The sequence below is a fragment of the Muntiacus reevesi genome, chromosome 4 (assembly GCF_963930625.1).
Source record: "Muntiacus reevesi chromosome 4, mMunRee1.1, whole genome shotgun sequence".
Lineage (NCBI taxonomy): Eukaryota > Metazoa > Chordata > Mammalia > Artiodactyla > Cervidae > Muntiacus > Muntiacus reevesi.
The window spans coordinates 33,522,472-33,542,332 of NC_089252.1; the positions used below are offsets into that span (position 1 = coordinate 33,522,472).

Below are 19,861 nucleotides of genomic sequence, written 5' to 3' on the forward strand. Positions count from 1 at the left end.
ACATGTTTTTCTTTTTTTGCTATTTACAACCCTTTAAAAATGAAAAAAAAAAATGCTTAGCTTCATGTCATATATCATAGTGTAATGTACTTTTGTTTTTAACTGATACACAGGCATTTGGAAACCGTATAACCATTTTTCTTGGTATGTTTTTGGATTTGAATTTTGGAAATAGTAGATCAGTTTTCTAATCTAACCAATTTTTAAGATTCCATTTATTCTTCATCTCTTTGGCCAAATTTTGAAACATGTTTGAAAAATAATCACTATGACTAGTTTTTTTTTCATTGCCCTGTTGTATTTCTAACTGCTTTTGTTTATTTTTTTTATTGAGGTGAAATTCATATAACCTAAAGTTAACCATTTGAGAGTGTGCAATTCAGTGGCATTCAGTACATTCACAGTCTAGTTCCGAAACATTTTCATTAACCCAGAGGAAAGCTTTGTGCCCATTCAGCTGTCCTTCCCTGTATGACCCTAGCAACCACTCATCTGTCCTATATTTCCGAATTTACCTGGTCTGGATATTTCATATAAATGACATCATATAATTTGTGACCTTTAGTTCAGGCTTCTTTCACTTAGCTTATTTTTAAGATTGGTTGATGTTGTACCATATATCAATACTTCATTCATTTGTGGCTGGGTAATATCCTGTTGTATGTGTATATATATTCCATAATTCATTTAGCTCTTCATCTGTTGATGGGCACTTGAGTTTTTTCACCTGTTGACTGTTATGAATAGCACTGTTGTGAAATTCAGGTGCAAGTATTTATTGGAATACTTGCTTTCAAATCTTTTGGATACCTAGGAGTAGAATTGATGGGTCACGTGGTAATGCTCGGTTTAATTTTGAGGCACTTTCAGACTATTTTCCATAATAGCCACATCTCATTTTATTTCCACCAGCATTGTTTATCATTTTAAGTTTCCACCATCATTGTCTCATTGTGGTTTTAACTTTAATTTTCCTAGTGAGTAATGAAGTTGAGCAATCTTTTCATGTACTTATTGGCTATTTGTATATTCTTTTTGGAAAGATGTCTGTGCATGTCATTTGTGCATTTATTTTTTTGTCTTTTTGTTGTTGACTTTTAACAGGTACTAGACCTTATCAGGTATATGATTTGCTCATGTTTACACCTCTTTTGTAGTTTGTCTTTTCATTTTTCTTAATAATGTCCTTTGATTTACAAAAGTTAATTTTGATAAAGTTCAGTTTAAAATATGTTGCTTATGCTTTTGGTGTCGTATCTCATAATACATTGCCAAATTCAGGATCATGAAGATTTACTCCTGTGTTTTCTGTTAGTTGTATTGTTTTAGCATTTATATTTAGGTCTTTGACTAACTTGAGGGCTTCCCAAATGGTGCTAATAGTAAAGAACCTACCAGCCAATGCAGAAGACGTAAGAGGACAAGGGTTCGATTACTGAGTCAGGAAGATCCCCCAGAGAAGGGAATGGTAGCACATTCCAGTATTCTTGCCTGGAGAATCCCATGGGCAGAAAATCCTGGCGGACTCCAGTCCATGGGGTCGCAAAGAGTCAGACACAACTGCAGCAACTTAGCATGCGTGCATCTGGTTGTCCCATTACTGTTTGTTGGAGAGCCTGTTTTCCTTCGCTGGTTGGTTATAGGCATCCTTGTTAAAGGCAGCTGGCTGTGGGTGTACACTTTCCTTTCTAGAGTCTCCGTTTTATTCTCTTGGTTCTCTTACGCCAGTAACATACTGTTTTGGTCACTGGAACTTTATAGCAAGTTTTGAAATTGCAAGTTTGAGTTCTTCAGTTTCATTGTTCTTTTTCAGTACTGTTGTAGCTATTCCAAACTGCAAGTAATAAATAAATTTACCACTTGGAGATTTAAAGCTTTTTTTTTTAATCTTAATGATCATGCTGGGGAAAAAGGATTTCTCTCTCAGTGACTGTGATTTGAACTTTTTTCTCACTTGACAGCTCGAATTACATCTTTACAAGAGGAGGTGAAGCATCTCAAACATAATCTAGAAAGAGTAGAAGGAGAAAGAAAAGAGGCTCAAGACATGCTTAATCATTCAGAAAAGGTAAATGATTTAATGTAGACCAATTATGAGATAGTTTTACTGATTACCAGATATTGTAAGGTGATTTTCTAAGAGACCATTCATTCCTAATCTTTATATGTTTACATTTCTAAAAATTTTTATGGTTGGTTGGTGTGTGATGTATGTGGACCTTATTTTGAGCTTTTTAGGGTGTTATTTGGAGAAGGCAGTGGCACTCCACTCCAGTACTCTTGCCTGGAAAATCCCATGGACAAAGGAGTCTGGTAGGCTGCAGTCCATGGGGTCGCTAAGAGTCAGACGCAACTGAGCGGCTTCGCTTTCACTTTTCACTTTCATTCACTGGAGAAGGAAATGGCAACTCACTCCAGTATTCTTGCCTGGAGAATCCCAGGGACGGAGGAGCCTGGTGGGCTGCCGTCTATGGGGTCGCACAGAGTCGGACATGACTGAAGTGACTTAGCAGCAGCAGCAGGGTGTTATTTATTTGTTTTTATCCTTGAAGGGTATTAGATATCTGATCATCACAAATTGCATTGGTTTGGAGATATCTCTCCATGTAGAATTTTTCCCCATTTTTTGTACATGGGAAAGATGAAAATATTGAACCTTACCAATTATGAAGAAGGAGAACAAAGGATTAGTATATAGCATTGTGTGTGCTTTTTCCATTTTGTTGGTAAGTGTTAGCAATATAGTAAAGAGTGTACATAAAGTATGGACCTTTGCCTGTAGAATTTTCTTTTCAAAAATGCCATTGGTTATCCTCTGTCCTTACCTTGCTAAGAAAAGGATTAAATAGATAATATGCAGATTTAGCATACCTCCCTGAAATGTTGTAGGTTTACTAGATCCTCAGGTAAATGATCAGAAAATCCACCACTTACCTTGTCCTTTGGACATATTTTGTGGCATTCAGAATAGCTTTTTGATGTCTAAGACTGGTATTAATTTGGAAACAGGATGAAAGAAGAAGAGTAGAAGCCCCCAAACAGGAATGGAATATATGTTAACTCAGAGCAAGATAAATCTAGGTGTAAATGCAAATGTAAATAGAGATTAGTTTTTTAAGTGGTAGCATAAAATTTTAAATGAACTGAAGAACTGTCCTGTTCATTTCTGATCCTCTCAGTGAACCCTCCTGAATATAATAGAAATCTGCCTTGCCATCAGCCATGGCTAATGATTCACATGGGAAAGGAGGGTGGAGGGCACAGAGAGGTGATATTTTGTTTTTAATTATATGTGCTTATTGTGATTTTAAAGTAAGATATTATAGATAGTGTGAAGTGCACAAGAAGTATAAACATAAAATTATGTTCTGAGTAAAAGTATTTAAGTACATATAGTATAATATTTCAAGCCAATATGATTCATATATTATCTCTTAGGAGATAAAATTAATGTAAGATTTAATGATTTGTGTTTTGCACAGCATAGTACTTGACTCTCATTCTCATTTTACAGGAGAAGAATAACTTAGAAATAGATTTAAACTACAAGCTTAAATCATTACAGCAGCGGTTAGAACAAGAGGTAAATGAACATAAGGTAACCAAAGCTCGTTTAACTGACAAACATCAATCTATTGAAGAGGCAAAGTCTGTTGCAATGTGTGGTAAGTGTCAGTTTTAATATTTTCTGCATGCTTAGTTTTTAAATAATGACAACAAAGGTTTTTGATTTTGATCAAATTTCATTGTGTAGTAGTTTAAACTCTTAGACATTATAAATGATGATCTGGGAAAGGGGGGCCTTCCTTTTTTTCATTTTTGATGCATTCCTTTTTTTTAAAATAAGTTTCACCTGCTAATTCCCTTACTCCACATGCTCTGCTCCCTATACTACCCTCCTCTCCCTGTAAAAGTCAGTGTATTTTCATTTCTCCCAGTTTTTCAGCCCTTTTCCTTTGTTTTCTTTGAAATCCATTCTGGAGCTCATTGTCTGTTGATTCACCTTTCTTGCTTTGTATCTTCAACTCTGTTATTTCTTTGTATTTCCACTGAATTATGCCTCTAAATGCAACCCTCAATCAGACCAGCCAGTGGCTTCTCATTGCTTCAGCTAGTTCTTTAGATGGGTGTTATCTCAGTGCATTGTCTGAAGCCTCAAGTGAGCTGTTGTTTTATATATGTCACTCATCAGTTCCTTCTCCTAAATTTTTCTTTCTCTCCTCTAGCTTCCTATGCCATGTCTTTATCACTTTGCTTTTAGGTGAACATTCTCCTATTTCAAAAAGAAACTGTGAAGTCATAGACTTGAACTCCTCAGAATCTAATTCTCTGACTTGGTCAAGCTGTCCTGCTCCTTTACCATCTTCATTATCATCTCTCTCACCTTAGCAGAGTGTGATCCTTTTCCTTTCCTTGCTAATATGCTCCACCTATACACAGATCCAGTCTCTTATCTCAACTTAATTACTTTTTCTTTCCTTTATTCTCAACCTTTTCCCTCCACTGAATCCCTTCTTGTTGTTAACATGTACATATCTTTCTCATCTGTTTAAAAAAAAAGGACAAACCTTTGGAGCAACCTGTGGTCCTTCCTAATTGCCACTATTTTATTCCGTCCCTTTATAGCCAGATTTCTAAAAAGATGTCTTCCTTTTCTTCACCTTCTACTCACTTCTTAACCTGTTGTAAGCTGAAGTGTCACCTGTCACCTTAAATTCAGTTTATTCAAGAGATAAACTTGTGATCTTATCTGTCAAATGGTCTCTTCCCGCTATTCTTACTGTATTGGTTGATGATTATCTTGTTTTTATGAGCCCACGCTTGTAATCAGACAAATCTCCTTTGCCTCTTAGCTTCTCTTATGACTGTTTCAAAAAATTAGATGGGGAAAATGCACTGAAGTGCCTGTACACAGAAAACTTTCAGTAAATGGGAAATATTATCATGACTGTGGAGGATAGTGATATTCATCATCCAAGCTGGAAATCTGGGAGTTATTTAGAAAAACGCCATTCTGGTGGTTTCTATTTTGTCACCTAGACAGGACAGCCTGAAAGCGAGATAACAGACTTAATAAATTTGAATCCTGATGGTACAACTCAAGAGTTTCAGGACCCTAGTAAATTAACCTCTAGAACCTTAGTTCTTGATGTTGATCAAGAAAGGAACCTCACTAGAGACTGATATCTTCTGATAATAAGTAAAATAAGTATTATACTGTCATGGGATCTTTTTTATATGCGTTGCAAAAATTAAGTTTATATCACAGCCTTAAGCCTCTTGAAGCTTTTGTGGAACAGTGCTAGGTATACATTAATAACCACAACTTTATTTATTCATTTATTTTTTCACTTTTGTCTAACTACCTCCATTTTTCTCCTTATACACTCTACTTTTTTTCAAGCTGTACTTTCATATCATTGAGCAAGTGTTGGATTTGGAAGATTTGTTACATTTTTATGATTCTCTTCCTTTAAAGATCCCATTATACAAGTAATTCATAATGTTAGAACTTCAGTAATGAATCTTTAACAGGATGTTAACAGTAGGGGTTTTTGACACCTAGGTGTCTTATATAGCCCGTGAAAGTCTTAAAGTAGTCTTTTTCGTTAAATGTTTATTTGCAACTTTTTCTTTCACAGAGATGGAAAAAAAACTGAAGGAGGAGAGAGAAGCTCGAGAGAAGGCTGAAAATAGGGTTGTTCAGATTGAGAAGCAGTGTTCTATGCTAGATGTTGATCTGAAACAATCTCAGCAGAAGCTGGAGCATTTGATTGAAAATAAAGACAGGATGGAGGATGAAGTAAGAAAAATAATTCTCACTTTCATTCATCTTATAAAGGAGAACATCATTGTTATGACTAAAAAGTCAGTATAATTTAAACATGGTGGAGATTTAAATAAAATTACCTACATATATCTGTGTTCACTGCTATAAGGTACAGAATAAGATAGTTCTGGGCTTGACCTCCGTGGAACTTGGAACCCAAAGGGAAAGACAGATACTAACATTGCCATGACAAGCATGACATACTTAAGAAGGACGTACCAAGTTAGGAGTATCAAGGCTAATCATGTTCAGGAGGTTAATGGAGACCTCACCAACGGTTTGACATTTAAGAGCTGAAGAAGGAATAAATGAAGAGGGAAAGACAGAGAATAGCCTCTGCAAGCACTGTGCAGTGATGGAGAGTATATCACACTGGAAGGTCTGAGCAGTATGATTGGATTCAGAGAATGGCCAGGGACAGCGCCAGAAAAGTAAACAGCAGATCATGAGGGAAATTGTAACCACTGTAAGAATTTGGAGCATTTTAGTCCTTATGCCCAGTAAGTAGTTGATAAATATTTATCGAATTGAGTTAAATATATGTTCAATTTTGGGGGTAAACTTTGCAGGGCTATAGATTAGAGCACAAACATTTATGAATGAACTAATAGATTTAAGTACCATTTAGGAATGTCCCTCCAAAAGTAACTTTTATACTCACCTTCTCCAGAATTTCCATACAGGTACCATACAAAGAAACCAGATTTTTTTTTCCCTCCAAGATTTCATGTCTGAAATTTGGGAGTTAATTTGATTTAACTCTATAAATTCTGCAGTAATAAATGCATAAAACAGTGGAGACTCTTTAGAATACAGTTATTTTCTGTTTGTATAAGGAAATAGTGTACTTGAGGTTTGATTAATATTCCTTCAAATAATGTCTAATAAGTTATTAAACAAATTTACAATCCCAATTATTTTTCTCTTTCATAGGTTAAGAATCTAACCCTGCAGCTGGAGCAGGAATCAAATAAGCGACTGTTGTTACAAAATGAATTGAAGACTCAAGCATTTGAGGCAGACAATTTAAAAGGTTTAGAAAAGCAGATGAAACAGGAAATAAATACTTTATTGGAAGCAAAGAGATTATTAGAATTTGAATTAGCTCAGCTTACAAAGTAAGTCTCGGAAATAACATTCTTGATTTCTTTTTTGTGTGTGTTCAGCATTTTCTTATGTGTTTGATATTTTATATGTGTATAGATTATGTACTTAGAGTTTGTGAAATGAAGATTTAGGAAAAAATGTTTAGAAAAAAGAATTTGTTTGCAAAGAAGGTTTGCAAGGGAGTTCAGGCTTTGGAAGGGCAGACTTACTTTAAAAAATACAGTTATTACAGGGGGAAAAAAGATATTGTCAGGACTACTGACTTTACAATAAGTCTGTTTATGGTAGAAAAACAGTTCTTTTGTATAATTTCCATATCCACAAAAATCATCTGTCATCACACTAGAATTACAAAAATCAGGAGTATTTTATTATGGATTAGTACCTTACAGAAAATATTCAAGTTTTCTTTACTTTAGAGACTGGAATTAGAAATGATGACCCCATGTGTGTTTGTTTTCTTTGGTTCATCTCAGAATGCAGAGTGTCCTTTTTCTCTGTTCTTGAGATGTGATGTGTCTGCTTACTTGAAATAGAGACACACCAGGGTGTCACGGTGACTCTCAGAATTTGTGTAAGGACGTGATTCAGAGATTTAATGTCAAAGATGAGGATGCCTTAAGCCAAGTCATGGGATTTTATTTCCTCTAAATTTATGTTATAATATCTTCATTTGCCAGCTTCATGTACAACACTGTAACTCTTGTGTAGAATTGTCTCTCTTAATTTTGTTGACTTTATGTTGGTGAAATTCTTTTTCCCCTTTAGAGCCACTGTTTTCACCAAGTAAGGTGTTTTATAATTTTCTTCTCCCACAGTAACTTGCACTCAACATTTAGCTAATAATTTCTGTCAACCATGTGCTGAAAGTAAAAAGCTCTTACCTTCTAATATGAAAACCCAGCAGCTGCAGATGGAATTGTTCACCGTTCAATAGCTGTGTGTTGGGTTGCATTGTGTATCTGACTTTTTAGTCCTTGCCTCTCTGTGAGCGGTGTTTACATATATGTATTCTATATATGTACATCTCACTTTATCTGTGTTACTCCTCCTCTGTCAGCTGTTGTTATTGCCTCCCTTCTTATTCCATATCTGAGTATTCATTTCCACCCCACCCTTGTGCTTGCTTAACCATAAAATGTAGTACTAAATTTTTCTTATCATTTATTTAATATGTTCATGTTTTTAATAGTCTACTTATTGCATAAGACATTTTAAATGTATCCCTAAGAAAGCTGTTCTCTACAAAAATTTACCAAAAAAATATCATTTTACTTTTGCATTTGGATTCATCCACAGTTAATATTCTCCTGAAAGTGAACTTCAGCAGAAAATGGTTTTCTCTACTTTTCATAGTATCATTTTACAAGGAGCAAAATGGCACCAGACAGTGTGTCCTAACCAAATATAGCTAGTTAAGTAATACTGAATAACAAAGTATGAATTTTTTTAAAACAGATTATTTTAGTAAACATTTTTGTTTTAGCAACTTTAAGAAGCAAAAGTCTAGTAAGAGTAGGGGCATTTGTTTACCTCTTTCTCTTTCGACTGAAGGCAGTACAGAGGGAATGAAGGGCAGATGCGGGAGCTGCAGGATCAGCTGGAAGCGGAGCAGTATTTCTCGGTGAGAATCACTTTTAACATGTAGACTGTTTCCATAGCTGACTTAACAAGGGGTTTAGATGTTTAATGTGAGCTGTGATTCTATTTCAAATGACTATAAAGTAGTTTTCTCCCGTTGTATATCCCCTTCTCCACATTTCATTTCTGAATCTGTGTTGGTAGTCTAAGTTATAAAGAAATGACTGTTTTTGTGCAAATATTTCCAGAATTGCTTTCAAACTGGAGCTACTTAGAAGAGTCGGTTAAGAGTTCTGTCTGCCTGGTACCAAGCTCTGGTGGGTTAGAGTGCCCAGGATTATCACGTGTGATTCATGTGTGCACATCACAGTGGCCTTCGTACAAACATGTATAGCTCTCACCGCATGCAGTTGTAGGTATAAATAATGTTCAAGAGCTTTTTCCTATTTTGGCTCTGAGTGCACTTTATGAATCTGTTATGCTTTTTCTCCATAAAATTCATTTTCTTTTTTTACTACAGGCCAGCTTATTTTCATTACTACTGTCAATCAGCATTTATAACTATTGCTTTGAGGCCTTATTGAAAACTCTGAATTTTTTGTTGCCAAGCTTGTGCCCTAACATTTCAGTTTGATATTTATCTAGCTGCTCGATTTCTGTTTCACTGGCAAGCCACACTTAACTATGGGCTTTAAGCAGTGTAATTAAATGCACAGAGTTTGAGTTGCACTGCTGAATATGCCCTAGAAACAAAGTATGAACAATATTGGAAGTAATGATTTCCTCAGTAAAAAATCTGGATACTGTTAGAGCTCTATGGAATTTTATGCAGTTACGAGTGGTGACTTTTCCATTTTTTGTCTGTTTCTTCTTGGCTTATTATACAATCCCTGGAATATGTTTTTTAAAAAAAAAAAATTCAGGATTGTTGAAAACCTTTTTCCTGAATGTAAATTAGCCTTCATTTTTTCAGTGTGTGGGGGTGACTTCTGCACAGTGGTCTATAATATCAAGCACACGTTCCTGTCCGTAGACTTCCACAGGGTAATCTTTCAGTGCCTCCATATTTGGGGATGGATGTCCAAGTGATTTGTGGTGGTTCTTATGGATTCTTGATTTTTGCCTCTATAAAACAATACAAACTATTAACTGTCTTTAGTTTTGGTTTATTCTGTTACTTGTGAGGACTGGGTTAGATGTTGCTAAATTTGGTAAGTTATTATGAGCTGAATTTAAGATTTTCTCTAATTTTGGCTTTCAGATCAGGTTATTTTTATTTCTTCATTGATTCCACATATAAATTTCAGTAATTGAAGTCGGAGAAATGAGAATCTGATTACTAAAGGCAGAATGAACTATTTCATTTTAGAAATTGTAAACAAACCGGAGCTAGCCATCATTTTTCTTTCAGTTGAATTCTTGTAGAAATGTATTTTTCCCCCAGAGAAGTGCTGTTTCTCAGAGGGATAATTAAGTATGCAGTGTGAAAGTCATACTCCACAGCTGTTTGCTGGTCCTCACTATTTTTTCCTTACCTTTTAAACTAAAAGATGTTGTTAAAAAAACAGAAATTGACTTTACAATTGGAAGTTTATACTCTATAACCTCCGTATCTATTACTGTGAAATAAAACTGCAATGAAAATTCATGTTACTATGAAATAAAACTGTAATGAATATTCATGTGTAAGACTTTGTATAGATATATATTTTTACTTGTCTTTGGTAAATTCTTCAGAGTGGAGTTGTTAGACCATATGTTAATTGTTTAACTTTATAAAAAACTACCAAACTGTTTTTAACCCCATCAATATACTTACTTATTCTTTTCACTTGTTTTGCAGACACTTTATAAAACCCAGGTAAAGGAACTTAAGGAAGAAATTGAAGAAAAAAACAGAGAAAACTTAAAGAAAATACAGGAACTACAAAGTGAAAAGTATGTCTATTTTACTTTGGAACAAGAATCAGTCCTACAGCAAAGATTTCTTAACTTTTAAGTTTAAACATAGAGAGTAGATGGGTCTTTATTCTTATGGCAGTGGAATAGCAAATCTTACTGGCCTAGTTCAGAACAAATCAAACTAAATTTTGACTAAAATTTACCTTTATGGTGAAGAAATAATTTGGTTCTTTAACACTATAGGTGTTGTACAGAGATTCACCAAATTGTGACAGTAAATTGTTTTCAAAGGTCTCTTAATCTTCAAACATCTGTTTGTATATAAATAGTTCATGTAGTATTTGCAAGTTATAATTTTTATGTTAGGTAAAGATATTTAGGGTTTTCCTCTTAGTATTATAAGGCAGGTTAATTTCTATTGCATGTGTGCTTAGGGCTTTACAAGGAGGCAGTCTTATAAAGCTGTTAAGTTTAATAACTGCTCATAGCTGGATAGTATAAGAACAAATATTGAAGCTGGTTTTCTCACATTGTTGTATGTCTTATCTTTTCCTCCCTCCTCAAATCAACAACTTCTTGTTCTCATTCTCAGCAAATAGTCTTGTTTCCTGAAAGTCATAGGACATCTACTCTCTTCCACTGACAAACCACTGACCTGTCTACAACTGTACCTGTAAGCCCTACCTTCCTTCTGATTCATGAAAATAGACAAAATTAGCATGAGTTGACCTAAAAGGCAGCCCTTCTATCTCATCCCTTTGTGCCTGTGACTCTGATTATTCTCTCATCTTTCCGTCGTTTCTTTTTTTTTTATTTTTCTTGGAGTGCTGTTGATTTACAGTGTTGTGTTAGTTTTAGGTGTACAGCAAGTGAATCAGTTACACTCCTCCATCATTTTTTTTTTCCTTTCTGTAGTCATTTCCATTGTTGCATAAGCATAGAGGTAAACATTTTCTTAAAAGATAACCTCCTAAAAAAAAAAAAAAAAAGATAACCTCCTTTTCTTTTAACGGTATATGTACTTACAGATAGCAACCTATTTTTTTGCTTTCTTTTGTAGCAAACTTCCTTGAAAAGTGACATACCATTTACCTTCAGGTTCTCTTCTCTTATTCTTTCTTGAGCTCATTCAAAACTTTGCACCCATTACTCTTCCAGAATAACCTTTTTCAAGGTCACCTGGGGCTTCCTAATAGTTAGGAACTGTAGTTAGTTCTTACCTATTTATCTTATTTAATAGCAGCAGTTGGCATCATTGATTACTCTCTGAATTTGCTTCATTTGGTTTTGACACCGAACTCTTTTCCACCTATTGAACCATCTCTCCTCTTCCTCACCCATCTTTGCTCCTTTGTCGTTTCCCATCTCTGAGACCTTTAAACTCTGGAGGGCCCAAGGGATCACTCTCTGCTTGTTCTCATCCAGCCTAATGGCTTTAAATAACATCAGTGTGCAAGTATATTCTCCCTTGAATTCTAGACCTGTAAATCCAGCTGTCTGACATCTCCACTAGAGTGTTTAACAAGCATATCATATATAACATGTCCAGAAAAAATGCCTTACTCCCCAGCCTACTCCTTGCTGTCTTCCCCATGTCAATATTAGCTGTTTTGTTAGTCCTAGTTGCTAAATCCAAAAGTTGACGTCATCTTAGACTCTTATATTCTGCTTGCAATCCATCAGTATATCCTAGCTGTAACTAAAAAGCCTGTCCAGAATCTGATCATTTCTCACCACTTTCCATCATTTACCAACTTGATCCAAATTGCCATCATCTCCAGTCTTGATTACTTCAGGTGTCTCCTTACTGCTTCTGCTCGCTGCTTCTGCCACTGTCTTGCCGCTTCTGCCGTTGTCCCCCTACTAAGTCTGATTTTAACCAGCAGCCTGAATGATCTCTTTAAAATGGAACACTCAGAATAAAAGTCAGAGTCCCTCTGTTGTTTTAGAAAGCCTTCTAACACTTGTTCTTTCTCCCCAATTCACTTACCACATCTCACAACCACCCCTGACACCCCTCACATTAGCTTCCTTCAGAACATTTATTAGATGTTCCCTTTGCCTAAAAGCATTCCCAGATACTTGCGTGGCTCCTCTCTTCCTTCTTTTATTTTCTCAAATATCAGCTTAGCAAAGAGGCATTCTTGATCGCCCTCAATAGAATAGTGACCACACCTTACAGCCACTTCACCTTTCCTTTTATTGTTCTCTGTGGCGTACTATATATCATTCATTTCTTTAAATTGTCTCACCTTGCTAATATATGCTTTCTGAGGGCAAGGAGTTTGTTACTGCTGTATGCCTTAAATCCCAGAACAGTGTTTGGCACATAGGAACTTTAAATATTTGTTGGACAAAAGAATGAATATTATTACTATTTTTTGTAGTTACTATATGTCTTCCTCTTTAGGCTTGAGGCAGAAAATTTTATTTGTATTACTTCCTTAATAGAAAGTAGGTGGAAGTCATTCATTTATTTAATAAACATTTATTGAGCACCTACTGTGTGTGCAGGTTACAGTTATGACCGAGATAACTTATTGAAGACAGTTTCTCTTCCTAGGAAGAGCAGGCAGACTGCAGTGGTCTGGTTGTGGTCCGAATGTCAATTCTGAAAGGCTTTCAAGAGTTATTCCCAAGGAGCATTCCTAGAATAGTTATAGTGGTTTGCAAATCTATTTATAAATCTTCATAATCTCATTAAATTTCAGAGCTGGAAGGGACCTCAAAAATAATGTAGCTTAATCCTCTCATTTTATGGATTTGATTAAGTTGAGTTCTTATTAAGTGTAAGGAACTTGCCTAGTGTCCCTACCCAGTGGAATAGAATGGGGATAGAAGGGGATCAGGGTCTAGGTCTGGCCTCTTGATTTACAAGCCAGTGACTTCCCCACTGTGCCATGCTGCCTTTCCTTCCAGATCCCAGCAAATTCCTTTTCAGTAGACTGCTTGCCATTGTTCTATTACCTTTTCTTAGTTAAGCAAGATAACACGTACAAAATTTTAGCATCCTTTTTCAAAGTGTGAGAGATTACTTTTCTAGAAAGTTTGTCATGGGTTCAGGGTTTGTTTTAAGCAATAAAATACTTAATTCTTTTATCATTTAAATAGAATTGTGTTTTTAACCATATAGTTGGAAGAATGAATTGGATTTGTTTATACTCATCTCTGTCTTAAATCTACCAGAGAAACTCTTGCTACTCAGTTGGATCTAGCGGAAACAAAGGCTGAATCTGAGCAGTTGGCTCGAGGGCTTCTGGAAGAGCAGTATTTTGAACTGACCCAAGAAAGCAAGAAAGCTGCTTCAAGAAATAGACAAGAGATTACAGATAAAGATCACACTCTTAGTCGGGTAAGTGATAGTTAGCTAAGTTATGTGATTAAAATTAATTGAAAAATCTAAACAGGCCACATTTTAAAGTGTTTGGGTAAGTGTATGTGCATGAGTATTTCCTTACACACAATGGTCTACTTGTATGCATATATAAAATAGTTTATATAATCTAAAACAATTGTTAATAATTTAAATTCTTACTCAGTATATTGGGTTTTTCCCCCCTTTCTGGTTATAGATCTTATATAGTTTATATGAAGAAATACTTAACCTTAAATTCATTTGCTTTATTATCTTAATAAATTGCAACTGATTTCATGGCCAAAATCCTATAAAATTCAGAGATGCTCTTTTGGGATGTGGATATCCACAAAAATTCTTTGTGGATATCTACAGATCCATTATAGAGAAACCATTACTACTAACAGTTGTCTATTCCTGAAATGTATAGTATGGTCAATAGATTATGGGGCTAGAAGGAGGAATTAGAGTTTTCTTCTTGGTGGTAAAGCCACCATGAAGTGCTCTGTTGTAAGTAGATCTGAATTCAAACCCCAGCTTTGCTTCTAAGAAGTTACGTCATCTTGGCAGTTTGCTTGGACTTCTTCAAGCCTCAGATTCTTCACTATAAAATAAAAATAATACCTATGTCATAGGATTCTTATGAAGATTAAATGCAGTCATATAAATAGAATGGGGAAAAAGTAAATTACTGAAAGTAATTGTTGGAGGGCAGAGAGAATGAAAAGTGCCCACTGAATTGAGAAGGTATCTTTAGACTAAAACGGCAAGACAGGCAGCTCTGTACGGTCTTTGGACAGGTTAATATGGGTCCAGTACTCATGGAGTTTCATGCAGACAATGATCTAGAAGCATTCCCGGCTGCACTCCACACCACCAGAGGACCATTGGGACAATTTTATAGTTAACCTAAGGTTTGGGAGGCATGTGCTTAAAGATAGAAAGTGCGTTCCTAAGTCAAGATTTATGAATGGGTCACTAGTCTTGTGGGAATCAGGAATATGTCAGCAAAAGTCTTCATCATTGTTTGGGGACTACAGAGCATAGAGGCCACTTCTGGTTATTAAATAATATCTACTACCTACAAAGCCCTTAATGACAAAGAAGTGATTTTATCACACAGTGCAGTCTGGGTAGGGTCAGGGAAGGAATAAACGGGGAGGAAATATATGGGCCCACAGTGGTATCTTTTATGCTAATAGCCATTTGGTAATCAGTCAAACATTTTAAATTGTCCTTTTTGTCACCATTATTCAGATGAAGAAACTGAGGCCCAGAAAGATTGTGACTTGCTGAGGGTCACAGAGACAGAACTAAATGTACATTTCTTAGTGTTTAGTCTTATTATTTCATTACGTTTTGTATTCCTTTCATTTGTATGACTATGTATGTATACATGCACATTGAAATAATTTTTGGAAGTTAACAGTTACTCTAAAATATTTTCAATTACTTCCACATATTTCAAATTGGAAACCAGACATTTTTATAGTTAAGCAGTGTCTGACCTGTCCTTGTCTGTGGAAAGTGCAAGTATTTGTTTAAAGATTATTTTTTTCAATATGAGAGTAGCAAAGAGATTATACAACTTCAGCCTTTATGTGCTTTGTTTAGCTTGAAGAAACGAACAGCATGCTAACCAAAGATATTGAATTATTAAGAAAAGAAAATGAAGAGATAACTGATAAAATGAGGAAGGCAGAGGAAGGTATGTATGATTTTTAAAAAAAAATTGTAACGTTAAAATCAAGTTTAGAGGTAAATCTTTGTTGTGTGTTAGGGTTTTGAAGAATTTGTTTTCATATGTTAAATAACTTGTGTAGCCTTAAGTATTATCTTGAATAGAGTTAGTCACTCTGTTGTGTCCAACTCTTTGCGACCCCATGGACTGTAGCCCACCAGGCTCTTCTGTTCATGAAATTCTCCAGGCAAGAATACTGGAGTGGGTAGCTATGCCCGTCTCTAGGGGCTCTTCCTGACCCAGGGATTGAACCCAGGTCTCCTGCATTGCAGGTGAATTTTTTACTGTCTAAGTCACCAGGGAAGCCCCTAAGTATTATTTTAGGGAATTTAAATATTCTCAGCATCACTCCCCCCACAAAAAGGTATATATATGAGGTGATGTATGTGTTAATTAAATTGATTGTGGGGGGATCCTTTCACAGTGTATACATATATCAGTTCTTCACATTGTACATTTTAAAATCTTAAAATTTTGTCTGTTATACCTCAATAAACTGAAAAAAAGAATTATTTAATGAAGTCACTGAAAGTTACTATGTAGTATATACTAATTTGAATAATGAAGGACATTATATGTTAGTTTGCAAGGCAGAAATTAATGGCATATATGACATTTTATATAATTTGTTGACAGAATATAAATTGAAGAAGGAGGAGGAGATCAATATCCTTAAGGCTGCCTTTGAAAAGAATATCAATACAGAACGAACCCTTAAAACACAGGTATATATGACAAAACCCACTGAAATGTTGTGAAGTAGTTAGCCTTCAACTAATAAAAAAAAACAAAAAACACAGGTATACATGTGCTCAGCCTTCCCCATATGTTTGTATTTGAGTATCATATATTCAGAAGTTAATATTTGCTCCTCATGTCCTTTTTCTTAAAACGGAGATTGTCAAGTCATTGGAACAAATAATGTAATATTCTTTCTTCGTTAAATGTAGAAGTCTTATTCAGGAAATAGAATTTCAGTTGAGTTAAGAAAGCTAATTTGTCTAGTTATCTGATTAGTAAAAAATATGTTTTAGATTGTATGGAGGACCCATAATTGACAGTAGGAAAACTTAATGAGGAGAAAGCATATGCTTAACTGAAGTCAAGAGAGAAGAATGACAAGAAAGAGAAGAATGGGGAGTAAGAAACTTAAAAGGGGTGGATGTATCATTTTGCTTTGTATTTTGCAGCTAAAACTTGGTATCTTATCATTGTACTAAGTCATCCAGTAGTTTTAAATTCTTCAAAAGTTACTGTGTACCTCAGTTGACTTTTTTTTTAATTACAGTAAAATATTTTGTACTTAGAGCTCTTTACCACTAGTTTACGCTCAGTAATCCTTCAGCTAAAGTAATTTTTCAAAAATGCACTTAGTAGTCATTGAATATCCTTCAGTGGAGATTTTACTTCTCTCTGTAAACATAGACTATGAAGAAAAGACTGACATTTATTCTTGGACATACTCCAAAAGAATGTAAGTTGAAAGAAAATGAACTAGGACGAGTATTTACAGCATATATGGATAAATATAAAGAGGATCTGCAAATAGGAAAAAAGACAGTTCAGTAGAAAAAAGAAAAAGCCAAGGGACACTGGAGAAAAAAGAAGCAGTGAAGATTGTTTTAAAAGGCTCAACCGTAGGGACTTACTGGTGATCCAGTGGTTGAGACTCTGTGCTTCCACTGCAGGAGGCACATGTTTGATCCTCGTCACGGAACTAAGATCCCACATGCCTCAAGGTGTGACCAAAACAGGAAAGGTTCAACCACAGTAGTAAAGCAAGAAATAAAAATGGAAACAATAATGAGATATCTTTTTGACAATCAAATTGACAGGTTTTAATGAGACGTGATACTCAGCTTTGAGTATTATAAGCATATGGGGAAAGTTCATTCATACAAAAACAGTTTAACAGAAGAAAGCATTTGAATGTGCATATTCTGTGACCCAGTATGTGCTCATTTACGAATTTATCCTATTTAAATACTTCCATAAATTCTCAAAAGAAATATTCACAAACAAAATTGCTACAACATTATTTTTAAAAGTGAAAAACTTAAACTAACCCATACAATGAGATGCAAAGAAGTCACTAGAAATTAATGAAGTAGATCTACATGTAATGACACAGAAATAGTATTTACTGTGATATTTAATACAGTATTAAATTTAGAGAGCAAGTTGCAGCACATAGTGTACTGCAAAATTCCATTTAAAATTGAAACATTTATATATTATCTACTTATAGTTTTAGGAAAAGTCTAGAAGGATATATACCCAGTAGATTGAAAGAAAAGAGAAGGCTTTAGCAGAGATAGTCTTTGATGAGTGATAACTGTAATAGCTTTTCATGTTTTTCACATTATACTTCTGTGATTATTTTTGGTTAGTTCAGTGAAATAAGCTTTTACTGCACTAAAAAAATTACTCAAGGGTTCTTTATCCTTGATGGGATCTAATCTACATGGAAATGATAGTGGTTAGGGATTTGTTCTATCTTGATGGGAAAATCTGATTTTTTTTTAAACTAATACAGGACAGATATACCCTAGCTTATGTTTTGTGGTTTACGTAGCTAATATCCTGTGCTTTTAACAGTCCTGTCTTATTTAGAATATATTTTTTACTTCTGGCAAAAGGGGTTAGCCTCAACTATATTTACAACCCCATTCACATTCAGAAGGGTCTGAATATGGTGCCTCGTTCCCCTGCTCTCCTACTTGTCTAAAAGAAAAAAATTATCTTGAGCCTTCTTGCCTGTGTACTGTTTCCTCTAATTCTTGTGTCATCCTTGGCTCCCCTCCTTAATACCATTTCTTCTTTGCTCATGCGATTCCTGTTGGTCTTTTTAAGAAGCATACGTGGACACAAATGCAGGTCCTTCAGGAAGCCTTCCGTGACCTCCCCGAGTCTCAGTTAGGTACTGCTGCTGTAGCACCTTGCTTGCTGCTTTCTCCTGATTTTCCACTCAACACTGTCATGCTTGCTTTCCAGCTCCTCTGCCAGACTAGGATGTCTTTGGGGTTAACTGTATTTTTTGTCCTTATATCTAATGCCTATCAGAGTGCTTACATGCAGTATAGTAAGTGCTGAATAATTGTTGAGCAGTAACTGGATTTTTGTAAGCCTATCTGGTTCTTGTTAAACATTTGAACAATGAGATGAATCAGTAATAGTTACTTGTGCTACCAGTTATCATATTCCAACTTCATTAGGTTCTCCCAATTTTCACATACACAAAAGGTCCTGCTTCCTGATTTTGAAGGGAAAAAAAAATTTTTTTTTACTGGAGGCTTAAATTGAATAGCTACAATGAAGAACTTTATTAATAACATTTTAATATCATAATAGGCTGTTAACAAGTTGGCAGAAATAATGAATCGAAAGGACTTTAAAATTGATAGAAAGAAAGCAAATACACAGGATTTGAGAAAGAAAGAAAAAGAAAACCGAAAGCTCCAACTTGAACTCAACCAGGAAAGAGAGAAGTTCAACCAAATGGTAGTGAAACATCAGAAGGAGCTGAACGAAATGCAGGCGGTAGGTTTGTGCGCGCCTCTGTCACCCCTGTGTATAACCTAGCTGTGTATCTTGGTTAGTTTGTTCAGTATAAAAAATGCATATTTAAGTTTATATTCTTCCAGTTTGATTACTGTTACTCTAATATGAACCATGATCTTGACAAACTAGGAAAATACTCTATTAACTATAACTTGAGTAATTTTTACCCCTTAGCATCTGCTTGATTAGAAATGCTACTTTTGGAGAAACCACCAAGGGTTTTCCTCTGTATTGTTTACACTTTCATTTGGAACCATAAAATCATTTTCTATTGTTTTAACAGGTGTTTGGGTTTGGTTTTTAATGCTTTATGTTTTAGAAGAAAAAAAAATACTTTTTTAAAGCAAAGAGAAAAGGAGCTTATGCACGCAGTGTATTCCTGAGGAAGAGAACTTGCATTTTTATAGTTGTATTACAGTCTGTGGTAGTAAACATTCGTGAAGTTCATAGTCAGTTTTTAGTATTAGCAATTCTAGGTTACTTATTTTATAATTCCACTGATTCTTAGTTTCTAATGTTGGAGATTTGAACTTAATTCTTTATATTATCTTGGTACTTTTTAATTTTTTTAAATAGCAATTGGTAGAAGAATGTACACATAAGAATGAGCTTCAGATGCAGTTGGCCAGCAAAGAGAGTGACATTGAGCAGCTGCGTGCCAAACTTTTGGACCTTTCAGATTCTACAAGTGTTGCTAGTTTTCCCAGTGCTGATGAAACTGATGGAAATCTTCCAGGTAAGAATAATTTCTGTTACTTCATTCAAGCTTACTAAAACATCATGG

The 19,861-nt window shown here is 35.1% G+C and overlaps 1 protein-coding gene across 2 annotated transcripts in view; it reads left to right on the plus strand.

Moving 5' to 3' along the window:
* The window catches only part of ROCK1 (Rho associated coiled-coil containing protein kinase 1), a 118,802-nt gene that overhangs the window by 89,113 nt on the left and 9,828 nt on the right, over positions 1-19,861 (plus strand). For both annotated transcript variants that reach the window (XM_065932490.1, XM_065932491.1), the window contains 11 exons: positions 1,962-2,068; positions 3,515-3,665; positions 5,643-5,803; positions 6,764-6,948; positions 8,492-8,561; positions 10,362-10,456; positions 13,607-13,772; positions 15,390-15,483; positions 16,153-16,241; positions 18,868-19,056; positions 19,654-19,813. In XM_065932490.1, coding sequence (XP_065788562.1) covers positions 1,962-2,068; positions 3,515-3,665; positions 5,643-5,803; positions 6,764-6,948; positions 8,492-8,561; positions 10,362-10,456; positions 13,607-13,772; positions 15,390-15,483; positions 16,153-16,241; positions 18,868-19,056; positions 19,654-19,813 — 1,467 coding nt within the window. The remainder of the gene's footprint in view (positions 1-1,961; positions 2,069-3,514; positions 3,666-5,642; positions 5,804-6,763; positions 6,949-8,491; positions 8,562-10,361; positions 10,457-13,606; positions 13,773-15,389; positions 15,484-16,152; positions 16,242-18,867; positions 19,057-19,653; positions 19,814-19,861) is intronic.